Source organism: Abrus precatorius, unplaced genomic scaffold, assembly GCF_003935025.1.
Source record: "Abrus precatorius isolate BTA unplaced genomic scaffold, Abrus_2018 Scaffold7, whole genome shotgun sequence".
NCBI classification, from domain to species: domain Eukaryota; kingdom Viridiplantae; phylum Streptophyta; class Magnoliopsida; order Fabales; family Fabaceae; genus Abrus; species Abrus precatorius.
In genome coordinates, this window is record NW_020874417.1 from 27,502,463 (window position 1) to 27,530,156 (window position 27,694).

General features: G+C 28.5%; 3 protein-coding genes across 4 annotated transcripts; all 3 read right to left on the reverse strand.

Moving 5' to 3' along the window:
* Positions 1-6,878: 6,878 nt before the first annotated feature.
* On the reverse strand, positions 6,879-7,421 carry LOC113871699 (zinc finger protein 11-like). Its single transcript, XM_027508799.1, has one exon. It carries the CDS (start codon positions 7,419-7,421, stop codon positions 6,879-6,881), a length of 543 nt encoding a protein of 180 aa, XP_027364600.1.
* A 13,620-nt stretch (positions 7,422-21,041) lies between these two features.
* Positions 21,042-21,305, reverse strand: LOC113871700 (inhibitor of trypsin and hageman factor-like). Its single transcript, XM_027508800.1, has 2 exons — positions 21,302-21,305; positions 21,042-21,235 (listed from the first exon to the last, which is right to left on the reverse strand). The coding sequence occupies exons 1-2, from the start codon at positions 21,303-21,305 to the stop codon at positions 21,042-21,044; spliced, it is 198 nt and encodes a 65-aa protein (XP_027364601.1).
* A 1,860-nt stretch (positions 21,306-23,165) lies between these two features.
* Positions 23,166-27,023, reverse strand: LOC113873211 (DNA repair protein XRCC4-like). Of its 2 annotated transcripts, XM_027511248.1 has the most exons (5): positions 26,773-27,017; positions 26,526-26,668; positions 26,262-26,390; positions 25,302-25,424; positions 23,411-23,731 (listed from the first exon to the last, which is right to left on the reverse strand). In XM_027511248.1, the coding sequence occupies exons 1-5, from the start codon at positions 26,936-26,938 to the stop codon at positions 23,495-23,497; spliced, it is 798 nt and encodes a 265-aa protein (XP_027367049.1). In that variant the 5' UTR covers positions 26,939-27,017; the 3' UTR covers positions 23,411-23,494. The 2 variants fall into 2 exon arrangements, with proteins under 2 accessions (XP_027367050.1, XP_027367049.1); XM_027511249.1 differs by lacking the exon at positions 25,302-25,424 and having other exon boundaries at positions 23,166-23,731; positions 26,773-27,023.
* Between the last annotated feature and the right edge of the window lie 671 nt (positions 27,024-27,694).

Below are 27,694 nucleotides of genomic sequence, written 5' to 3' on the forward strand. Positions count from 1 at the left end.
TGCAGAGTTGTCTGAAAAATACAAGATTAAAAGGGTTTGTAACTTTTAAAAGTTAATTTTTTAAAAGTCATATAATATTTTTTTAGATTTTAAAAATTTATTATTAATATTTTATTATATTTATATTTTTTATTATATATTAATTTTATTGTCTTTTTATTTTTTTCACCTTTTCAATAGTCTCATTCTTTTTTCTATTTTTTCTATTTGTTTTTTTTATTTCTTTTATCCAAATGTATTTTATATTAAAAAAAATATAGTTTAGAATATTTCATGTTAAAATTTATATGAAAAAGAATTTTATTTTGCTATATAATTATTTAATTAATTGATTGATATTAAATAAATAAAATTAGTAATATCTAATTTTAATATTATATTACATGTTTTTTTTTAAATCATTTAATATAAATCAGTTAGTTATACATTTATTTTGTTAAGTAATTTTAATTTATAAACTACTTATACAATTATAAACTTTCAATTATAAATTCTCTATATTTTTCAGTATTTTTATAGCTAGAAGTTAGAAGCTTGAAATTTTTAATTTGTTTTATTAAATATAGCCTTGACAATCTTTGAACACAAAGGGATCATTTTCTCTCTTAGTATGTTAAAGAATCTCAACTATTTATAAATTATACTAAACCTTATCGGCATAAATAATTATAATAGTAAATTTTTTAAATAAATTGTATTTTCATGTAAGAAAATTAAGTGCAAATATACATAATTTTATAAAATAAATCCGCCCTTAAACTTTTTACGATGAGGAATTTAATGAGAAATAAGGAACAAATTAAGTGCAATTTGTGGCTCCATATTATTGATTTACCGTGGTGGAAATAAAGGAAACGATAAATCAACTGTGACTTATTTGGATGCTTATAACAAGTAACAATGTCCTGCGGTGCTAATGTGGGGCTTGTATTATAGTTGTCTTACGATCCCTCTATACTGTGATGTCTCATTTTCATTTCTACAAGAACAATGCTTATGATAATCTTATCCTTTATTTGAAAGTTAATTTTTTGAAAAAAGAAAGAAAGAAAAGACTTATGTAATAATTATTTTTCTTTAAAAAATTTTAAATGAAAAATAAAAAAATTAAGTTCTATTAATTTAGAAAATTTTATGTTAATCTTAAAAAATATTTTACATTAGGTAAATAAGTTAGATTAAGCCAAGTTAGGTCAAATTAAAACCTATAAAACTTAACTCTTTTCATTTCGACCCCTGCAGACCACCTATGCTATTCAATTAAACATCATTTGCAATGTAACGTTAAATTCAATTTATAGGCATTTAGAGTGGAGACTTCAAATCTTCTATGGTACTGTGGTTGTGCAATTGAATGAGGAGTGATATAGCATCTTTAAATCATATTTGTTTGGTGTTATGCTCAGGAGTGACTTCTCTGACGTACAAGTTGCATTTTAAATGTATGAATAATAGTTTCATCTCATGTAATTAATTTTAATAAATAATATTTATTAAATTAAAAGTTTTAAAAAAGTTGAGATAAAATACCTTTCAAATCACGAAAGTTTAGGATAACGAGAACGGCTTGCAGTTCATCGCCAATCAGAGCGTTTGGTGTGGCCCACTTAAAATTCGAGAAGAATGGAGAATTTGGTGGATTTGGGCTTTTTTAATTGAGCCATCAGCAACTGTTTTTCTTAATGACGGTATGGGCCATTTCGGATATTACTGAGTTCTTGAATGGTGAAATTGGGTCACAATGATTTTTGCAATGGGATACATCAAAGAAATAAATTTTGGGTAAATTTTGGGTCACAATCATATTTTGCTTGCTCTGATTCAAGCCTCTTTAAAAAAAATGGTGATGATTAAATAAGGCATTCAAATGAGGAAAAATTAAATTGCATCGGTATTTGCCTTTTCTTTTTCTTGTGTTATTATGGAATTGTTATTATTATATTGTGTGAATTGTCCATAAATTTAGTTTTTCTTCTAATCATTTGTGCATGCCATAATGAAATCTTTTTACTTAAACAATAAATTTTGGAATTTTTGATTGTGTTCCTTCCTTTCCAAATTACTTAAAAAAATATTAGCCATCGTTTGAAGACAATGATTAAAAAGTTAACTTAAAATTTTACTTTAAAAAATAAAAAAAAAATTCATTTATTGTAATTTCTAATAATTGAAATAGAGTGACAGGTCATGCACGAACGTTAAAACGTACCCTCTCAAGTCTCTTATTCTAATCCAAAGTTTGTATGATCGTGCAGTAGTTGATTGCCGAGTTTCCAATTTGCATTGACGACGAGAACTTTACTCTTCTATGCATTCTTCTTCCAATCCATCTTTTCAATTCTATGGCTTCCTCTCGCTAAAAGTACGATGTTTTTATTATCTTCAGTGGTAGATATATAGAATAAAAAATAATAGATATAGTATAAGAGTTGGATACAAATAGGATAGAATAAAATTGATTGTACCAAAGTTTGGAACCAAATTGACCGACTGTGGCTAAAGTCAATTATTAGATTTCTTTTCAAAAACTAAATTGAGCGATGGTTCTAATTTCAAGACTAACATGTACAAGTTTTAATCTTTAATATGTCTATCTTAAAAATGGAAATATGGTAATGTAGAAAAAAATGCAGGTTAGTACATATTTCACAGTTTATTTACTTGATTTTCATTTTCATTCCTCATACATTCTTTATCTGTTCATTTGCTAAGAATGAATCTCAAGTAATAGAGAAAATTGTCGAAGATGAACTTAAGGTCCCCTATTGAATTAAAAGTAAAGACCGTGTTGAAATTGACAAAATCTGTTGAAGAAGATAAATTGTTGCTTTCAAAGAAGAAAAAAAATCAGCTACTGGGGTATGAGTGGGATTTGACAAGACAACCATTGTTGAAGTCTTGTTTTATCAACTCTTTTAAAAAAGACTTTGGACAAATATCTTTACGTGATAAGCTTCTATCTGCGCTACTTAAAGATGAACACCGTAGATCTGATGTCACAGAATCCACACTCATTACAAGGAAACTTAGCAATTAAAAAGTTTTGATGTACTTGATGATTTTAGATCAATTAGATGTGTTGTGTAGAGAATGTAGCTATGTAGGTCCAGATAGTAAAATCATTATAACAAATGGAGAGAGGCATTTACTACTGATTACTGCAAATGTTGATGAGATATATGATGTAAAGACGTTGGGCTTTGTTGAATCTCTAAAGCTTTTTAGTTTACATGCCTTCAAGGAGAGACATGAAGGAGAAGAGGTCCTTGAATATTGAACGTTTAGAAGAATGAATATTACTAGCTTTTTAAACAATACAAATCACAAGTATATATATATTTAACGGAACTAATAGAACTAACAACTAACACAACGTAATTAACGACTAACTAATTAAATATATTACTTTTTAACTAACTCTAATGAATACATAATGTTTAATACTTTTTTTAAGATGGATGATAGATATCAAGAATTCTCATCTTGAACATTAAATTTTAAAAACTGAGTAATAGTTACTGATTTTGTTAAGATGTCAACTAATTAGTATTGAGTTTTAACATAAATCAATCGTATCAAATTTGAATTGAACTCTTTTGAATGAAATGATAATTTATCTCTACATATTTAAATCTTTCATGAAATGTAGGATTTGTAGAGAGATGTATGATAGATTGATTATTATAAAATACTAATGTTGAGTTTATAAAAATATCAAAGTCTTTAAATAAGGTAATCATTCAAGTTATTTCACTTGCAACTACTGTCAAGGACTTGTATTCAGCTTTGTTAAGGATCTAGATACTATTGCTTGCCTTTTAGATTTTCAAGATATTAGAAAAGTGTTAAAAAAAAACACAAAAATCTATGATTGATCACCTTGTATCGATGCAGTATTAGCATATCCTTTTATATTATATTCATAATTATGTATATCAAATTTTATATATTTTAAACATTGTAAATATTTTATTCAAAATTTGATATTTACATATATTTTAAAAAAATATTACGCATTGAAATAAAATAATAGGATGAAATACCCAATTATTTTATTTTTGCATAATATTTTATAAATTTAGTCTACCTTATAAAAAAACATTCAAACCAATTATTAGATTTATTAATTTCTCATTTTATGAAATATTATTATATAAGAGATATAAGCATTTAAATTTAACATATATCAATGGATCTTCACTCAAATTTATAATAAATATATAATATTAAATTAATTTCTTTATTATCTGTTTTATTGTAAACCTAAAGTATATGTATAGTAATTTTAAATATTTGTCTTTAATAGCATTATAATTATTTTCTTTTTTTATTTTAAATAAAAAATATTATAATTTATAATATTTAACTTTAATAGTTTAACTATTATGTAGTTCTACCCGATATTTGTTGTGTTGTTAGGTAATGTTTCTATTAATCTATAAAAAAAATTATATTTTATTTAATTAAACTTAAAGTAACATGAAGTGACAAAAAATTAAAATTGTTATTCAATAAATACACAAATATATATATATATATATATATATATATATATATATATACAAGTTAGTAATATAATACCATATCCAAACTTTACGGTCACATCTCTGATCATAATTGCAAATATGAAAAACTTCATAAGTAGAATTTGAGTTACCAAAAAAAAAAGGTAGAGTTTAACACAATACAGTTTAGACAAAGATACAAATATGTATATTATTGTGTTTGAGCAACTGTATAATTAACGTTATTCTTTCCTTATAAATGAATACTGTTGTAGATGATCATAACATTAATTGTTTTTCTTGTGCAATCAATCGCATACACTGTAATATTCATGAAGATTGAGAAACGCATGCTTGCAGGTTTGCTGTGTGTATATGTGTGTGAATTAAAATTAGAATAGAAGAAAGAAAATGTTATATATATGGATTTTTTGAACTACGTAAGTTACTCAATTTGTTCATTCTGAACATAAGAGAAAGAAGTAGATAGTATGCATATCCAAGTAATATCAAGAGATATCATCTTTTCATCTTTCCATGGGCCTTTCAACAATTCTTCTACATATAGATCAACTTTCTGCAAAATGTATAGTGTGCACGGATACATTGTCAATGCTTAAAATAATAAAACACCCATTTAAACTATCCTTATTATAGCTTGTATGGTATCAAAGATTCAAAATTACTGTTTTGCCCTATATTTTTAATTTTTTACCCACTCCCTTACTGATTTGTCTTTATAATTTTTCCACAAAATTTTAGGTAACAAGACAATGAAGCCCACGTGATACCGATCTCGTTTTGATTTACTGAGTTTTATTTACCAATTTACCTTTGTCCTATATACTCCCTTTAGTTTTCCCTTTTGCCGAAAAAACAAATTCTGGTCTACGGTGCCTCCTATATAGTAAAAAGAAGTTATGAATAAGTATTTATACAATCATTGTTTTGAAGTTTATTTTTATAACAGTGAAACTCTCCAACAAAATCTCATAGCAACAAGTTTTTTTTATTTTGTACCCTCGTGGAAATTCTAGATTTAAAGAACAATAGGGATTTATAAGCATTATATATTCCCGTTATTACATATACCCAATAATTGCCTCAAACGGAATTTCTTAAAACTAATAGCAATTTAAAATGACATTTCATTTTTTCTTACCAAAAAGTTTTTTTTTCAGTGATTAATTAATCCATTACCAACTTTAAAAGCATTCTTACGTAAACAGATCATAAACTTTACCCTAAAGAAAACACATGAGTAGGGCGGATGGGACTGGTTTGGTTCAGCTAGCTAAGGTTGCTTCACCGGGGCTGATGTCTATCCTTCTCTGATCATAATATGTAAATGGGTTGAAATAATCGTTATACTTGAATTCAATTTATTTGCTTATAAATAAAAACATATACCCTGAAGAGTCTGAAACCTAAATAGAAAACTTGACACAGATGATTGGAGGGTGAGTAGGATGGATTATAATGCGTATATGGGCTATGAATGTCTGTATTCTTAGCCTTCCTTATTATATGAATTTTTAAATCGGAAAATTGAAATTCTTGAGGTACTTTAATCTACCCTGATAAATTCAACCCTAGTCAATGACAGCCGAAGCATGTACAATATGATTCTTATACTAAATTACAATGTTTGACAAGAAAGCAGCTGGGACAATATCTTATCAACGAATAAAAATCTTGAGAGAAACATTAATCAGTATGAATAAATCATGATTTCGAAGGATAATAAATGAAAAAACAAGAATGACATGCCTCATTGCAGACTTCAAAGCTAACAGCATGTATATTTGAAAGTTATCGCCTTCTATATATTGCATTTATGCGTGAAAAGAAACAAAGGAAGGCGAGACAAGTGCAAGATCATAAATTGCATATAACACTGTTAATTGTGTCTTATAATAAGAATCCAGAAACATATATATATATATACGAAATACAAGCAAAAGAAGGAAAACCTAGGTTATAATTACTGCTCCAACTATATATTCACATATTCAACTTCTAAATATGCTTGTGCATACACGAAGGTTAAGCATAAAGCTGGCATTTTCTTTACTCCGATTTCTTACACACACTCAGAGTAATTAAACTAGAATAATAAAATTTATGTACATCAGCGTTAGTTCTGATACTTCATACACCTTTATTTCTGGGCATCCAACCTGTTATGTGGACAATCTGTGGTCAGCTTTCAATTTTTATACATGTCTTAAGAAAAGAACCTTGCCCTAAATATTCATCTGAGAATTCGATATGCGCTTCAAGTAATTTTCTCAATTTTATGTATAAAGAACCATCTAAATAATCACATGAAAAGAAATGAATACATTACCTTAAAAATATGAAATACCCATTTTAATATGGATCATACCCAAGTCTGAGCTCCAAGTCCACTTCACTATCTTTCTGATTTCCTCTCCTAACTTGATGAATATCATCAACATGACTTGGACCAATTTGGAGACTCAAATTGGCACCCCGAAGCTCTTGGTTCAAACTCATAGGCCGAGACCTTGGGTTATAAAACTCATATTGAAAGGTATGCGAAGGTGGCGGGGGATGAAAATACACGTCACAGTTCCTCTGAGACTCCAAAATGGAATAAAGCCTTGTGGGTTGGTTTGGAATTTCAGAAGCAAAAGGAAAGGTCATGGATTCATCATTGTTGAATTTGTTTATTAATGGGAGTGAAGAGTTTGGAACAACTTGTTTGGCTTTGGCTCTGTCTCTCCTATGGATATTCATATGACCCCCTAAAGCCTGAGCGTTTGTGAAGCCTCGCTTGCAGAATGTGCACTCATAAGAGCGTTTGGTTCCTTCATTGTCATATTGTGCTTCTTCTTGTTGATCCGTTTCTTCACTTAAAATCTCAGAACTGAGTGGCTTTTCTGAATTCATAGCGAATTAATTAAGAGTAAGCAGTCTCTCTCAGAAACAAATAAAATCAATTAGCGATCTCTCAGTTTATACGTTGATAAAGAGATGTGCAAGATGGAAGGGCTTTATATTGAGCAAAGAATATGTAAGAAAGGTGTCAAATAGGAACAAGAAGAAAATGCTGGGTAAGTCTATGTGGCACAGTAGCGGTTTTCTATCAAGAGAGAGTGTCATTTTGGCGTTTTCTCATGGTATTTTCCATTTAGCCGGCTCTATGATGGGTCTAAACCTTGGGTATATTTTTATTACTTCCACCTCTCTCTCATCCATTTGATTTTATTACAGTTTCTGCTCATGTTGCTTTCATGACGTGGTGGTGGTTTTCTTTTGGCATCTCTTGTAATTTCTTTGCCGCGTCAATGTGACTGATTCTCGTGTACTCACAACAATTAATGGCAATATTAAGCATAATATTGTGGAGAAATGGAGCATTTTTTAGTGTTTTCACACTTTATTCTCGTGTCCTAGCTGTCAATTAACTTGCTATATTTGACTATATAATGGCAAATAGAATGCGCAAGAGATGGTACAAAATATGGTATACTTTTTCCTTGTTTAACAAATGGCACGATTTTCACATCACCCCAAGTAAAAAAATATAAAGATTTACTGTTATGCATGATCCCATACACATGCTTTACGGCGTAATTCTGCAAACAAGAGATATTCCTCAAATATAAATATTCGCCTCTTACATGTGAAATCAGATTATAGCAAATGAAAGAAGCTCCGATGATATGATACGCAATGTGAACATGTAAACAGAAAACGCGTTGCATCTCCAAATGTCTTTATCATATTCCTAATAGAAATTAATATTCTCGATATGCTGAATTTAGGTTAGCGCTAGTAATTCACTTGCTTTTAACTGGCTTCCTAGCCTTTCTTCAAAAGGAAGAGACATGTGAACTATTAGCATCATCCATCTAGTGTAGTAGGGTGTACCCTAATTTGATCCCAAGCCAATTATATTTGCATTATACGATGGTGCATATATACTCAATTTATTATGTCACTAATTTTCATTCATTCAAACTGAATAACTCCAACTAAACAGATGAGTGTAACGTATATGTATCAAATTAATGACCAAAAGGAGGGGAATGGAGCCAGTTTAAAAGGAATAATGTTGAGGATAACCTATAGGTTATTTTAAAGAGAAATAAATCTCTACATGAACAAATGTCTCCTTGTATAACAAATCCTTAGCTGGTGCGTGATGATCTTAATTACAGACGGCAAAAGCGAGTTAATAATCAATTTTGGTGGTTTCTTATAATATTTTTGGTTGATACGTCTTAATTTGAAACGATCACTGCTTTATTAGCTTCCTCGTAGAAACTAATTAACTAAATCGCTATTATACCAAGTTTTAATTAATTAGTGACGCTATCCTAGATATGATAAAGACTAACCATTAAATTCTGACGAGAATAATAATCATAATTGGGTGATGGGATGAAAAAGGGGGTTTGTCACTGACAACAACATGAGTGCTGAACTACAGCTTGCATTGCGCATTATATTTCACTCTAATATATATGTCTTGTTGAGATTGTCTTGGACCAAGTTATCCTCAATGCTTGTATGCCTGCATTTCCGAAGAAATGGTCATAAATTCAAAATAGATCGTACGTGTCTAATCCAATCGTTTCAAATTAACCCTGAACACGGGTTAAGGAATACAAAAATTAATTAATCGGCATAGGTTGGCTTTACGTTTTATACAATATCAGTTATAATGCGATCCGTAAGACATTTATAGACACAATTAACCCTACCATTATATACTGTATATGATTCCTGCAGTCAATTTTCTGCCATCAATCTCTATCTTTCATTTTATTTTTAAAATTTAAAAAAGTTAATTATATATTAAAAGAAACATAGATAAGTCATTGGATGATATGAATGTAAGAAAAATGGCTGCAGAGGAACCTAGTCCCTCTTCCTCACCTCACGCACATCATGGAACAGTTATGATTCTGTGTGATTAAAAACTTTTAGTCAGCGTCGGAGTATAATTCACTCTTATATTTTAAATTAAATTCTTACTCTTAAGAATAAGAAGTTTTATTTTAAAAGAATATATTATCCTTTTAAGTGAAACACGTGACTTTTTAATATTAAATTTTCATTTTTTTTAGAATTTAATTAAAATGCATGAACATTTAATCATGCATAAATTGTCATATGATAATTATTTTAAAATATATTTGTTTCATCTTTCACTTAATTAATATTATAAATTTTTATACTAATCATACATTAAAATAAAGTCTTATGTTTATATATTTTTGTTTACTTCAAATGATATTAGTTAACTTTAATATTGTTGTATAGTATAGTAGGTTCTCAAGTAATAGAGTGAAATACGAGTTACTTGTACCTATAAAGAATAATTTAAATATTAATTTTAATTAATTAAATAATAAGTTTAATAATTAAAAAATATAACTTTTAAAGAAATAAAGACTAAAGTGTTAAAATAATTTAAAAGTAATATAAAAATTGATTGAATTAAAGGTTAAGATGATTTACTTCAACTATGTGTTAATAAAATACAATATAAATATTAATATGCCTTGTCCAAATTTAAATAAGTGATAGTAGAGATATTATATCATTAAAGTTTTGTCCAAATTTAAATAAGTGATAGTAGAGTTATTATATCATTAAAGTTTTTATCAAAATCATCTAATGTCATATAAATAAAGTCAAGTACCTAAGGTCTTAACATACTTTATCTTAGAAATAATTTTCAAATCTTTTAAATACTACATGAATCATGTTTACCTATCTTTATATGTTATTCAACTCATAGTAAAGCATTCATAGGCATGATTCTTTCTCTTTCTCTCAAATTTGTAAAAATTCCTATAATCCTAAATTGATAATCAAGCAATTCAAGATAATTAAATTTAAATATAATGCTTACCATCAAATATGAATAAACTATTAATCCATTCACATTAACATAACATCGAACATATGGTCTTCATAATTTGCCCTAAATAAATAGTTTAGTTACAAGTCATAAAAAAATAACTTAAAATGAATAACAATGAAAGAAAAACAAAAAAAATCCATGAATAAGAAGAAGTACACAAAGAAACGAAGAATTAATCCTTAAAAGAAGTCTTGTATTTCAGCTCCAAACTTTTCTTGTCCTAATTTTTGTATTTTGCTCTCTTTTGAATACTCCTCACGTTTCCAAGAGTTTTGTACCAAATATGAGCTATCTAAATTAGTATAGAGGTTCGACCCAAACATCCTATTTAAACATTAACGCTATAGCATAACTATATGATTATGTTATAGTATACTACACTAATAACTTTTTTTTTTATACCAAAAACTACAAAACTCACATAAAACACAATTAAAATATAAAATAAAATGTACGTAAAATTAATCAAGATTGTAAACCAAAATATATAAAGAGAGCAATTAAGAAAACTAAAATTAATTGACAAACTAAAAGTTCTAAAAAAAATTAAAAATATATATAACTCCAAAAAGAGTTGTCAAATATATTATAATTTGATTTTGAATTTTAAAACAAAGATGGTATAAGAATCAAAATTTAATATCATATATTTTTAAAATTTTATAATAATTTTTTATATTGTTTCATCTAATATAATAAAAAAATTCTATTTATATTTTATTCTTCCTTTTAATATATTATTTCACCATTATCAACAATAATGCTGGTGATAAATTTTTATCTTTTACTTTTTAGTTTTATATAAATTTCAATATATTTTTATAATGTATGCCATAATAATGATCTAAGGAATTTTTAGCTTTAATGTAAAGATTTAAATATATTAAAATATCAAAATGAAGTCATATTTATTAAAAAATATTTATTAATATATAAAAATTGTGAAATATTAAGATGATTTTTGTTAGTATACTTTTTGTTTGATAAAAAAAAAAATTACTAGTATTGTCTTTAAAAAGACTTATTCTAACAAATAACACATTATTCTAACATTTAATGTATTCAAAGTGTATATTAATAATTTTATTAATAAAATTATTTGTTAGTATAATATTATTAATACAAACTCATAATTATAGGTTGACAATTTAATTTTTGTAAAAAAATTATTAATAATAGTTAATTCAGCATTAAATTATTCATAAATGATATTTTTTTAGCTTTTTTATTTTAATATTGTAAATTAAAAAATAAATCTTGCCAAAACGATTGGCAAAACATATTAATTTTTAAATTTTTTTATTTCGTGAATCACCACTAAAAGTGCGAAATAATAAAGATGAAACCACATGTCATACAACAAATTATTTTGCTATTTGACTGGCAAAATATTGACCTAATTTTACCACCAACAGAGCGAAAATAATAGGAAAGTGACACGTGGCGAAAGAATTATATAGTTTTGCAATAGGAATCGCAAAAGTCACTACGGAATAAATAAAAAATAAAAAATATTCAAAATGAATCGTTGGAGATTTTTGAGGACACGTGGCAACATCCTAGTTATTTCGCCACTGTCCTGGCGAAAAGTTGTTTTGCCACACCTTTGGCGAAACCATTGAAGTAGTGACACGTGTCCGACCACACAGTAACTGTCTCCTACCCTTCTTCTTCCTTTTCTTCTGCATTCCGATTTTCATTTCGGGTTCTTCCTCCGTCATGCTGCATTTTTTTCAAAATCACTCCAAATATTTTGTTTGTTATTTGTAATTTTTGGCCTCAAAATTTTCAAATTTTACACGTGTTAAAGTATAATTTATATATTGAAATGTTATTTTTAAATTGATTGTTATTAAAAAAAATCTGACAAATGATAAAAAATTTATTTTAATTTTTTTTCAAATTAATGCAAATGATTATGTAGTCAGTGAGTAGTAAAATATTTGGCCTGAGGTTTATTAAGGTTAATAAATTTTTTTTATAATTTTAAATATTTTTATATTAATTTGTATATAGATTAACATGTTTTTAATAAAGTTAAGTTGTAGTTTAGTAAATTAAAATATAATATAATAATTAGCTGTTAAAAAAATAGTTTAAATTTCATTTCATATAATATATGAGCATAATATTATTAATGTGATGTATTTGATACTTGTTATCTATTTGTAAAAATAAAGAAAAAAGAATAATAGGTAATTAAAATAATTCAATTATGATAATAATGATTTATATTTAGTTTCATTGTAATAAATAATTTTTACACCTATATATTAAATTAAGTATAATTTAAAAATTATAAAATTTGATAGTCACTTATAATATAAAATATTATGACATTTTTAATTAAGATATAATTATAATTTGTATGAAGCATGTGTATATATAAATTAAAAAATTATAAATTAAAAAATTATTTGTATGTAAATAATTAGAATTTTTTAATGTAAAAAACGTAATAATATTTATAAAAATTTTAGTTAGTACATTCTTATATATAGTTTAATTTTAATAATAAAATTTTACACCATGAATTAATTTGAGTATGATTTAGAAATATAAAATTTTGCAATATAGTAATAATGTAAAGATTACCGAATTGAATTAAGAGTTTTATATGTTAGTAATTTAGTATATTATTTATATAAATTTTAGTAATTTCATTATGATATAAAATAATTTAGTATATTTTTGTTATTTAGATGGCATCATCTTCTCGACAGAGTAGGGTTATTAATCTCAGACTAGAAGATCCATCACTTCTTCGTTTTTAGAGTATTCATATTTCTAAACATATTTGGGATGGACGTGATCACCCTGATATTGAGGGTCAGGAAGAGTCAAAATAATCCTGGTAAATTAGAGGGTGTTCCTAAAGAAATTATTCTGCATCTTAAGTTAGCAGATTTTATTGGAGTGACTAACTTGTCTCAGTTTCCTCTAGACGTGAGGTTGATTATTGCATTAGTAGAGAGGTGAAGGCCTGAGACGCACACCTTCCACATGCCTCCTGGAGAGTGTACTATTACTCTTCAGGATATTGCTATCTTCATAGGATTAAGCATACACTACGATGTTATGTAAGTTGCTAATGTTACTATGCTTTTACACATTTGCCAGCTTTATATGGAGAATATTGTTTGACTGTATAGTTTGGATGGTCAAAATTACTTGCAAATGGTTATCCCAGGGTTTAAGAAAGGAGAAGAAAGATGTCCAATACTACAGATATATTTTTGATCGTCTAGGACGTTATGAGGTATTATAGCATACTTTTATACTAAGTTTACTTATTTAAATTACATGTTATTAATCCTTATTTTATGTCCTAATACAGATTGTATGGGTGCCATACAATATGGAACTCATCAACATGCTTCCACCTATCTGTAGAGACGGTATGAACTTATGGACGGCAGCGGTGCCACTGATATGTTTTTAGGTATGTTAGTGACATCAATCTGATTGAGTAATGCATTAGTTTGGTATGATTCAACACATATCAAAGGCTCCTTACCAGTCTGACCAACTACATGACCTTACCCTTAGAGGAAAGATTGGAGAGGATTGGTCAAGCAAGTTTAGTGTGATGTTAGAAATTTGGGAGAGTAGACAACTTTGGGTGATGACTAATGAGCCTCAGTATGGTTTACTGAGCTCAAATTCAGAATACGTGCTATGATATGTTAGTCACACTCGTCATTGGATGACCTGGGATACAACATTATCAACTTTTTGGTACGTATGTTAATATTTGATTTTACTCTGTTCACTATTATTATTTTTTATATACAAAGTTACACTACTGGTTAAATTTTTATCATTTTAGGATGATGCGATGGAGAGATTATACTACTATTGCTTTACCTTTCATGAATTAAAGGAATTGTCTGAGACTCTTCTATCACTGAAGAGGGAGCAAGATCGCATATTAGGTCCTTTTTCATCTTCATATCCTCATGTACAAAGTGGTAATCCCGTCGATCTAGACTTACACATAGACCAGTCGCGTCAACAAAGAGAAGGAAGGGGTTTGGGACATCAACGAAGACAAGTTCAGGCAGCAGAGTGGGCTGTCTCAACTATGCCAGAGCGACCTGATGGTGCCTTTCCTGTACTGTCACAGTTTCCTTTTCAGGCATCTCATTTGCTGACTGACCCTACTTATTTTCATTCATCACAGGGTACCCACCATCCATCACAACCCCCTTCTTCACCATTTACAGGATCAGAAGAATACAACCTATGACCTGATTTCTTTATGACACCTCCTTACGAGCACCAAACCCTATTGACTCAAGGTGCCCTATACGCCCAAGTTGAATTTATACCATCATTCATGCATCCTATTGAGTTAGGTATTGATCTTAATGCCGAGTTTGGTGTGGCTGCGGCATTAGGAGAGATTCGTCGAAACCTCCATCAAGGAGCTCGAGATAGACAATGGCTGTGCATCTTGACTCCAAAGGATCATGATCATCAGGCACATAGGGGGGAGTAGCTAGGACAATGCTGAGTTTATATGTAGTAATTATTTTAGACTGCATATTAGATGTTCATGACTTGTATGGTTTTTGTAGTTAATACTTAATTCCATATTGCATTGATATTTTATTTACAGAGTCATCACATATTATTCATAACTAGGATAATGGACATTAAAATGTTTGAAACGAATACATTAAATATGCATTTAAAAAAATATTTGTTAACCAACATTGTTTTGTTGAGGACAATGGCATCGATTATGACCTACTTTGTTTCATTTGGAACACTTTTGTCTGGTTTGTGACTCAACCTAGTCCATTTCATTCCTAATATAAGTTGACTTTGGTCGGGCCTTACCTCTTGCTCTCTCGACATCAGGCACCAACTTCCATTCACTATTTGTAAGGATGTTGCATTTAGTTCCAAGAGGGAACCATTGTGGGGAGTACGCATTTACAACATATTGAATTGAATATACTGGGTCAATATATTGCCAAAAATCAATACTCATAGCTATACAAGCTGCTATGACATGCGAACAAGGAATTCGATAAGATTGAAATCTTCTACATTCGCAAAACCTCTTATTCAATATAATTGTCCATTTGTGTCCACCTTTTTGTGTTATTGGATTAAATGCTTCTTCAATCTCAAAATTTTTTCTTTATATGTCACACCGACGAACTTGGTGTGACGAAGCTTCTTGTTGATTTTTTTGAATTTGCAACATGACTTTACAATAAAACATGCTTCCATTGTGAAGGTCAGACATGATCTCTTCTCCATGTTTCACAAAATATTCAACCAATCGTCCATACGTGGCCTTAACAAGTGCAGTTATAGGCAGGTTTCTAGCACCTTTAAACACCTTATTCACTACTTCTGAAATATTTGTGGTCATGTGTCCATAACACCGTTGTTCATCATTATAAGAAAATGCCCATTTATCTTTTGATATGCAGTCAGTCCACCTTTGTATATCTTCAGATTCATTATGAAATCTAGTTAACTTTTGCTGAAATATGACCTTCAATGGTGTATAACCTACATATACAACATTCAAAATATTAAAAGAATGCGCGTAAGAATTCATAATTAGGTAAAACAATACAATACATACCCAATTTGATGAGATATTTCTTCAATGCTATATTTTTAAATAGGTGATTAAATTTGCTAGCAATATGACGAATGCAATATACATGATACACATTTGGAGGTTGCCACCCAATGTGTGGATTTGATACAGCCTCTTTTATACTTTGATGCCTATCTGATATCAAACAAATTCTGGATCTATCAGTAACATGCAAATGAATCAATGCCAAAAACCATTCCCATGTTGACAATGTTTCTCCTTCAACAATTGCAAAAGCTATTGGAAGAACATAATTATTTCTATCTTGAGTTGTTGCAATAAGCAATATATGATGATACTTACCATATAAAAACGTCCCATCCACTTGCAATATCGGTTTGCAGAATTTAAAAGCTTCATGACATTGTTTGAATGACCAAAATAATCATTCAAATACTCTAAACCTATTATCCACTTGATGACCAACCACATAATCTTTTGTTTCAATTTTATAAATAGATCCAAGAGCATGTAATTGTATGTATTCTAACTAATATGGCAAGGTAGCGTATGATTCATCCCAATAACCAAATACTTTAACAATGGTTTTTTACTTCGCCTTCCAATCTTTTTTATATGAAATTTTGTATCCAAACTGAAAACAAATTCGCTCTTGTATCAATGAAATATGTACCGATGGTTCTTCATTCACCATTCCTATATAAAATATAATTGGTTTAGTTAATAAGAATGTCATTGTAAAAAAATAAAAATGCAATTAATATATGTTTTACCAAGAATGTATGAACAAATTAAATCAGAATCTAACTTTTGATGATCTTGAGAAATTCTCAGATTGACACATGTATGTGAACTATCCTATCTAGTAATTCTTCACTTGTTTGTATTCTTCAACAATGAAGCCCTCACTCTCCATGGACAACCACTGCTATGGTTTAAGCATTTAACATACAAACATGTTGGTTTAGATTCAGGCACAAAATAACTTTGATGAATCCTCATTACGTAATGTTTTAATGCATTCTTCACATCTTTTTTACTATCAAATAACAACCCAACGAATAAAGGTTCTCCTTCAACCCATGAAGTGACTTCTTCAGAATGTTCTTCATTGATTTCTTGATCAAGATATTCCAATTTAATATACTTATACTGTGGAGTAACATTCCAAAAAGGAATTATATTTCCTGCATTATATTTTGCCAAAATCTTCACCATTAATATTTAAATAAATAACTAAAAACAACAAATTTTTAAATTTATTCCACATTACCTCCTACATTTTCTATTACTTCTATATTTAAGTTAGAATGAAACTCGACTTCAACATCAATAGAAAAAGAACTGCCTAACGAAATTTCTACTTTATCATCTCCATCAGTATAACTCTCTGCATATGAGTCTTCATTATCTTCATCAACATCATTCCTAACTCCTTTATTGCAACAAATTTATCAGTTTTAATTCTAACAATTACATATATTACTTAAAAGATATTACAATGTAATTAATTTTACCTCTACTATCATTATGACTCACAAGAGTCCCATCGTTTTGATGAAAAAGTGATAAATTTAAATTTATCATCTGCAACGGCACTGATGAACTTCTACCAACAACAATATCTACATATAACTCAATAACATTTCTACTACATTGTTGTTGAAATGCACTTATTATGCAGTCAATATCCTCATCATCACATATATTCAAAGCTGTATACTGTCTAATATTTTCATCAATAAAAAAATGAGAAATTAATCTAGAAATGGCTTGATTATGATTAAGATTAAGTTTCAAATGAATTTTTCTTTTCAATGCTTCAAAACTTATTCAACGCTTTATCTGAATCATTTTCTTACTTCCTTCAAAACTTACTCCTTCATCTCCTTCATAGATTCTACCATTCCAATATAGAATAATAACAATCCCATTCATCCTGCATTTTTACAATTAAACTTTATTTAATATTTAATTTTTACAAAAATTAACATAAAAAATTAAACAATACTCATTCATTAATTTAATAATTTATTTAATTAAAAATAACTAATTTAATAATTTAAAATTTAAATAATAAATTTATTAAATTAAACATACCTGGTTTTCTTCAAACTTGCTATTCTTCGATGAAAATGAGAGGTGCACAAAGTGGGTATATATAATGTTCAAATTTTGCCACATTATTTGCAAAAATTTTTAAAAAGGAGAACATGGCAGGTAGCATGTGTTTCGCAGAATGATTGGCAAAATAACTGATACATTTTCGCCATTGAATTTGTGAATTTAAAAGATGTTGACATATGTCATGATCTTAATTATTTCACCAGTCCTATGGCAAAATTCAAAAATATTTTTGCCACCAAATGTGCGAAACTACTCAAGACACGACACGTGTTGCTATACTTAAATTTTGCACTCTTATGGCGAAATTTAATTAAAAAAAATAAAATTATGAAATGTTTAGCCAGCTACTTTGGTGAAATCTTTTGCCATGTGGTCAAAAAATTCCAGACAAAAAAATAGTTTAAAGTTAACCCTAAATTGATAATTTATTTTTTAATTTACAATATTAAAATAAAAAAGCCATATTCTTTTAGAGTAAATTTTTCTTACACTACACAAGTGTTTCACTTTAAAATAAGCAAACACACATGTTATAAATTAATAACAATATATTAAAAGGATAAAGCTATTAAATTCAGAAAAATATCATAAAAAATCAATAAAATCAATACATATAATCTAAATTGATGTTATATTAAATTTAAATTGAGATAATAATAATTTTAAATTTTAAAGTAAATTTTCAGTTTTTTATATATTATATAGATATTAAATAATTAAAATATATTTTAAAGTAAAAAATAAATATATATTATATTATTACTTTTCAATTTAATAATTTTTAAAAAATAATTATTTAATTAATAATAGTCAATATTTTTTATATTAAATATAAATAAATTAAAGAGATAAAAATTTTAAAATTTTAAATAAATTATAAAAAAAATTTAAAATTTAAGTGCCAATATATTTCATAAGACATAATGAGAAAGATAATTAATTTTTAAAATTACATTTATTTAATATTTCTTCTCTGAAAAAAAATCTTATCTAAAATGAGGATTTTATATAGGGAAGTATGTTATATAAGTGTTTAAGAAAAATATTTAAAAATGATTCTTTGATGAAAATGAAAACAACTTAATAGATCAGTTATTAATATGTGATGTTACATAAGACTAATTTAGCACTCGTTTCGGGCAATTAACGATTAGGGAAAGGAAAAACTCCCCCTTTCTCTCGACATCAAATAGCATCTTAATTTTATGTTCTCTTTAGATTTCTGATATTTTTCCATTTTATCTTCAATTTTAATTTTCTTTAGATCGACGAGCTACACATTATTTTTTTTACTAAATTTTTTGTATTAGTTTTCCCTCTTTTCTTTTCTTTTTTTCTTAATTATGTAACAATCTTAGTCCTTTTAACTAATATAATATTTTCATTTGACGTCTAACTAATAAATAAATAAAAATTATTGTATTTAGAGAATAAAAGAATATACTTGTAATATTTAGAGATATTAAAAAGAAAGTGAAAACTAAAATTTAATAATAAAAAAAAAAGAAAACAGAAGATTAGTAAAAAAATATTTTATGAGCGATCACTTGTTTCAAAAATTAAAAAATAAATAAGAAAAATGCAAAAATTGATAGGAAAAAGCTTAATTGAAATCTTTGGTTGCACATTAATTAAACGCAAATATGAGGAAGTTGATAACTTTTCAAATTTCCCAGTTTTAATATCCTTTACGACTTTAGTTTACATCAGCTTTGCAAGTGATTTCCATATTTCCACGTGGTTTCAACCATTTTTCTCATTCCTCCAATGCCTTTAATGGTGAAGCATGAGGACGTGGCATGCACTTGCCCAGGTTCATGCCTTGAATCATTTTTTCATTCTTTTCCTATGATAATGTTCTGATTATTAACTAGCTTATTATTATTATTATTATTATTATTATTACTTTATTTATTTTTAATTAAATATTATATACAAATTTTTAAAACTCTATCAATTTAAGGTAACTCTGATTTTAAAAGTTATCAATTATGGATACCATTTATTAACTTATAATTAATTTGCATAAAAATATAAAATAATAAACTATATTTGAAATTACGACTTTAAAAGCAATCACGCTTCTGATCAAATTCATCCTAAATCAGTAAATTTTTTAAAACTTACGCTATTGTAATAATTTTAAAATTAAATTCTACTAGAATGACAGAAAGAAAAGTTTCCATGTCATGACCAACATATTTCATTTTCATAAAAGATTGTTACCATTTTTTTTCTTAATTTTTTCCTTCAATTTTAGAGCTGTTTTGTGTTTATTTTCAGACGGTGTAGTTCTCGAGAGGTAATTTTATATTATAATTTATGAATGACAATATTCAACGTATAGCAAATGGCCACTTAATCGGCTTTTTATTTTCTAGGTTTTCTAATCTAACAAATTACTTTTCAAGTTTCAGGATATGAAAGCTCTTTCTACCAAAAGAAATTGAATTATGAAGTTTATGTAGTTTTAACGAACTTGCAATTAGTCGAATTGGTGATTGAAATATTTCTTTCTAATATTATAGTGAATATTTTGGTTTATCACTTTTATGTTTTGGTCAAGTGGTTGAATGATTTTTGCAATGTAACAGATATTTACAATGGAGGTTTTCGGGGTTAATTTATCCTTATCTTTTTCGTTAAGGCTCCAATATTTTTAAAACAAAATAAAGGGAAGAGTTTGGTCCTTTGAATTAAGTTATTTGAGTTAGTAAGTTGTTTTTAACAAGCACATTAAAAAAAAGATAAATGCAATAAAAAACTAAAAAAACACAATATTTGCAATAAAGGGTAGTGTATTGTGTTCTTTTGACCTCCCTTTCACTTTATTTTGAGTGAAATAAAATGTAAATGGAACGAAACTCCTTATTTTACATTATATTAATGAGTTGGAGCATATGTAACTAAACACTTTTTATCCAATTATTGGAACTTGTTTAACAATGCCATCTTTATTTACCCAAACCCAAACCCTATCACATCGGAAGTCAAAGATGACCGATGATCCTTCTGGCACAATCATAGCATTCACCAAAGGATTCTCCCTCTCAATTGTAGCCTCCGCCACCGTTCCTTCCACTCCAACCAGCTCAGGCCATGAGCTCTTACCTGCGCACAATTTAAGCCTCTAATTATGAAACTCAGAGACAATCATCACAGTATATTTCATATAACCCATTTTTACGTCATAAGAGAGAGAAAAAAAAGGAAACAAAAGAAAAATAAAAGTATTATACAAGTATAAGAATATTATTATTTCATTTATTAATCATAACTCATGTCATGCATTAACGTGAACGATCACTCTATATGTATACCTTTGCATTCAGACATACTTTTCTCCTTTCTTATAATTTTGTGTGTGTTATATAGATGCATTGCAATATGAGGGGGTATTTATAGTTGTATTTGGGTGGCAACGTTGTGAATTGCTGAACCGTGCATGTTTTACTAGTCTTATATTTGACGCTGGAGTTTGTAGTTAATCATACCGTCAAAATTTGTACAAATAAGAAATTGTCAAACTTTACAATATCACGCTATCAGTGTTTTTGTTTGGAACCCTTTGCTGCTGAACTGTGTTCAAATCTTTGCATGAATATTTAGTTTCTAATATGAGCTAAAATATTTATGTACGGCAACGGCATAAGTTTGACAAACAATTTGTGAGTACAAAATACGAAGACACTTTTTAAACTAATCTTCAAAGCCCCATTTTTCTTCTGTGCATGTCTACGAACAATTATTGAATAAAAATTTTCTTCGTAGTTACGGGTCAACTTTAAAGTTTTCCTTATAGTAAGAATCTCAGATTCTTATCTTTCTTATACTTATTTCATTGTTTGTACATGTACAAGTATATATGTTAATTATTTTTAATGAAATTTTAATATAATCTTAATTTTACAGATAATAACTTCTAATCAAATTTGAATAAATCTTAATTAAATTTCATAATAAAATTAATAAAATCTTAATATTTATAAATAAATATGAGATCCTCTTAAAACTCAATATTTTCTTGATCTTCTTAACTTAACTCGTGCTCTTATACTCGAACCGATATTAATCATTTGTTAAAACTTTTAAAAATAAAGTGTGTTGATTATTTTCTAATCCAGTATATTTCTCCTCTTTTAAAAGTTGTTTTTTCTGAAAATACTTGGATGATTCAATCCCAAGTTCGAAATCCCTACCAACATGTACGGACCGCAGAAGTTTGATAATCAACAACAAGGGCTTTATAAGTGTAATTAATGAACAAATGGAAAATATTGATTGCGGATTTGAATATTCTTCATTGACTCTGGATTTTCTTCCCTTCGATTTTAGTGTTTCTTTTGCCGTACGTATGACCAGTACGATAAATATTTATTCTTTAAATAATTTTTTCCATTCGATTTTTTAAAAAAATTTGTAATTAACTATTATTAATTATTGTTGTAAGATAAAGTGAAGCTATGCCATTGAAAGATTAACTATTTCTATAATTGGTTAAATTGGAAATCGAACTAAAATAAAGTTTGTTGATACTTGATAGATTATAAAAATATTATGTTAATATTATATAACAATTATTTTAATTTTAATTTTTTCAATATACACATTAAAAATACGCTGAAAAACATTTGAAACAACTGGTATTGTCCCATTTTTGTTATTTAAAATGTATTTCTCATTACGATGTCTTGTATTTTAACAATTGATTGAAATACAATTATTTCACGTATAATAGACTATAGAATACCTCCTTAACTCCCATAATACCATAAAATTTACCTCGAAATACAACTACTTATTTTACAAGGAGTTTAAAATTTAAATTGTTTACGTGAATGCAAATCGTATGAGCATGTTTAAATTTACTTTTAAGACTAAAATCTCTTAAGACTAAAGTCTCTTTTACCAATTTTTTGAGAGAATTAAATTTATATATAATTATATCTATTTTCACTTTTTATTTCTTTCGATATACACGAGTCTGAAAGATACTCTCCAAAATCAAAGGGAACATTAAAACTTATCTCAGAATAGTTGTGTAAAAAACAGTTTCATTTTAATAATAAAAGGCTAAACCAAACATGTCCTGTTCTTAGTGTGGGAAGCTTAGTGAGCAGTGGCCATGCAACAGTTTTGGCTTACAACTCTGAAAAGCCCGTGTTTGTAGTTGCCACTCTACATAGAATCTGAGAAGTACATAAAAACCTGTACAAAAGAACATACAAAAGATTTCTACTGTTCTTCTATATGAATTGAGGCATGGGTATTGGATAACACGGGGGTATGATGTTCATCATAGTTAACTAATTTTTGTAAAGAAGCCAAATCCAAGACGGAAATCAACTCTTGACTGTTGCAAATTATATATCATGTGTGTCTAGTTCTCTTGCGACGAGAAGGCTTATTTGCCATAACATCCTTTGTAGAACTAGTAATATCTTTTTGAGGATCTTCATCACTTTTATCATTATCACTTTCTTCATCAAAACTCTCCGTTTTTTCTGTGTCTTCCTCTTGAGGAGATTTCTCAGCATTCTCTTGTTTTGACAGCTTATCTCGAAGCTCTCTTAGTTTGGATTTCTTAGAATTTAAGACCCCCAGAAACTAAGAAAAACAAACAAATGCAAGATCAGCCCCGATGATTGGTTGGAAAAAGGAAAGAAGAAATAAATATTGACACAAAATCATCCTTTCCACCACTAAAGTTAGGCCTCAATAACCAGATATTGATGAAAGAGGTGCCCTCCTACAATTGAGTTGTTCAATCAATTTATTTACTAATGCATGTTCCCAGTCATGACTTTTTTAACACAATAATATCAACCATTCTACAAGCTGTCTGGAACTTGGTGCACTCATCGGAGGTAACCGTTTTAGTATCTTAAGATAAAAAAAGAAAAAGAGAAACGTGTGGTCTAGGCAGAGACGCCATGCCAAAAGATAATCAACAACGTATAAGCACATTAATATTAAGTGTATTAACGTTGCTCGAGTTTTTGTTGTAGTAGAGAATAACTAAATATTTTTTGTTGGAAATTTATAGAAATTTTAATGAAGTTGTCTTCAACCAAACCTAATCAAGGAAAAGGCACCAAAATACTTGAGATACAGTATAAGAGTTTCTAAGAGAAAACTGTTTCATTTATGTCATTGATAACCAATGTTTGGTGGTCACCACATAAATATTTTGCAAATTAGAATTTTACATTTGACCTTTTCCAGACACTGCAATAATTTTGGTGCTAGGCTTGTATACTGAGCCAGTATATTTATTATTAAATGACCTAGTTTCTAATTTATTCTAATGTGGTTGCCCAAAATAGGGGAGCTGCAGGTATAGTTTTGGGAAAATTAGATCCTTGTTCAATGGAAAGCTAAGGAAATTTGAGAGAAAAGAAAAAGATCAGCATGGAAAGAGGGGAGAGAGAACCAGAAAAGTAGTAATCTTAAATAAGTTTTCAGACCTTGCATCCAAGTACTGGCACTGTCTTATTCAGATATTTTGCTTCTTATCATGATTGTATAATAAGAACACCTACAGAGTTTTTTGTCTATTAAAACTAATATAGTATGAGTCCAATAAGTAAAATTTATTCAAGCTATATAATTTTGAAAGCATAAGATGTGCTTAAAGTATTCAAAAGCTCAGAAGTTAATGGGAAAAAACTTGGCAATGAATAAAGGGGACACCCCACACTCAGTTGCTAAGCCAATTATTTTACTTTTTAAGGATATATAACTAATAAGAGGTAAATAAGTATACATGTTATTAAAAATATTTATAAAAATTATTATCATGAGAAAACAGAAAAGACTCATGCACAAAGCTATATAAAGCAGCCACTGACAGCTAGTTTACCATTACAGCAACAGAAAACCAACAAGATAACACAACTCAATTCATGCCTCTGATGGGCTATCAATCACCAAAATCTTGAACATGTCAAGTAGAAATCATGTTACCATAAACTTGTGATTTAGGAACTCCATATACAGTTAAGAATGGCTAAAATAGAGGGAAGGTATCAATTAGTTCAATCAATTCATAGCTTCACCAGTCTATCAGGACCTACCTACCTTCCTTCTGGACAGTGGACACAGCTGAGGTATGCTATGCCAGGAAACTAATTGGGATTGAAATAAAACAACCACAAAGTAAAAGTTGAAAACCTACCTTCGCATAGATTTCAGATTCAAATTCCACCCTCTCATTGGCGATTCTCTCACTCTGAGTTAAGCATTTTTCTGCTTCTGCTTTCATCTTCTCAAACAATTCAGTTTTTCTGACAACTTTGTCCTGTACATGCATAGAAACAACATGCCTAACTATGATGTCCAAAACTAAAGAAAAGGGAGGAGGGTCCCATGTACCTACCCTATTCCAATGCTATTCAATGATGAATTGCATATACACCCAACAGGATTTGAATAAGTGAGAAAGACTTTCCCTGATACTGTTGTTAAGAAAGGGTAATAAACCCCATAGATTCAAGCAGATATCGATTGCCTTGTGTATAAAACCTGTTAAGGCAGAAATTGAGTGCCTTATGTACGCAGCATTGCAGCCTTATTCCACAAACAGAGAGGAGGTTTGTAGGATTTGAATCCGTAACCTCTAGGTCACAAGGCAGCAATCCTACCATTGTGTCAGGGATTGCCTTCATAAATTCAAGAATATGCTAGAAATATTATAAAAGTAAGATTGAAGAATTTATATCTTCCCTGATTCAGTTCTAGCTAACTTTTTCTGCTTAGCATCTTCTCAAGATTAGAATCAAGAATGAGTAACAAGAATGCTCTTCAGACTTTCAATAAAACAATGATTTCTCACACAGAACAGAAAATATAGATTGAGTCAATGAATATAATCACAATGGAACAATGATATGCTCATATGCAAGATTTTACCATTTCATGCCGTTTCACATAAAATAAAGAATATCATAAATGACAAGGCAGGCTTTTAGACTCCTGTTTCACCTCATTGAACAATAGAGTCCCATAAACTATTCATTACCTGTGATCATCCCCTCCCATATATTTAGATTTTCTACTAGTTGCTAACAATTCTAATAGGGTAGTACTTGTATTAAAAAACATTGCAAAGCAGAGTAAAAGTTAATCAGAATATTACATTTAACTTTATGTTTGAATCCATGAGAAAGTCCAATATCTGTGCAGTAGTTTCCTTACAATTAGGAGACAGCAAGCATTTCCATCTCCAAAGCAGAGGCACTCCTTCTTTCTCAAACGTCCACGACAACTGCAACATTCATAATCATATCAATCACATAGACAATAGTAACAGTATAAACCCAAAACTCTCTCTCTCTATCCACCTAATTTTCCATGTTCTCCTTCGCACAATATTTAACATAACGGTGGGTTAGTTAGTTACCCTCTTATGGCCATCACCAGCATCATCAAAGGCATATACAGAACCAGGTTGGTGAAGTTCCAAATAGCGCTCAGACAAGTGCAAATACTCTGAAACTGGTTGGTCCCACTGAGAAGCACGCTGCTTCACCTCCTCCTCCGAAGCTTACAATTCAATAAATCAAAACTTTGATGATTGTTTTGGCATGAAATAAAAAACGGGTAACTGAATATAAGAAAGGAATGAAAAGGGTAGGTTTGGTTATTACCGCGGCAGTACCAAGCAGCGAGGCCATCGGTGATGGCAAGGTGGAAGTGGGTGGGAAACCAAGTACCCTTCACGAAAATGGGTTCAGCATCAACGTTGCTATGACTATTTCTCGGAATGAGGAGCTTCAAGCACGTGTGTCTCTCTCTTTCTTCCTCCATTATCATTGGTGACTCTCCGATTCAAAACCCTGCCATTGCACCGCTCCTTCAAAGCTGCTCACAACTCTCATGTGATTGCTTCCGTTAAAGTCAGGTCAGGCCCTCAATAAATCAGTTTTATTATATATTTCTTAATAAAAGTATATTTAACATTTTAAAAATATAAAAATTAAAGGAAACGGTGGTAAGTGCCAAAATACTCCTTGTCGCTTTAAAGAAAAATATAGGCTCACAAGGATATATATTGTATTAATATTGAATTATATTTTAATTAAAATTAACATTTATTTTAGTAATCATTTTTTATAAGTAGTCATTATTAAAATAAAATGTTGATTTTAATAACAAAAATATAACCAGCAATTATTTTTTTTTAAAATTCAATCAATTTGTTATTAGTAAAATTTGGAAAAACTTCTTACTTTTTCTGCGTAAAATAGAACCTCCTACTTAAATTTATCTCTATATAAATAGGTAAAGCTATTTAGAAAATGAAACACTTTCAAATTTAAAAATCAGTAATGCAAAATGTTAAAAGCCGACTATTTATTAAAAATAAATAAAAGAAGAAAGACAAATAAATAATATTAATCGATAAAATGTGTATAAAACAAAACCAACAAATTTTTTTTATCTTTGGGTATTTTCAAAATACTTTGTAATTTAAGGTAAATGTCTTTTAAATAAATAAAAATGAAAGAAAGTAAGTTGTTAAAATTATTTTTAAATGATTAAAACATTAAGTAATATGTATTTGATTTT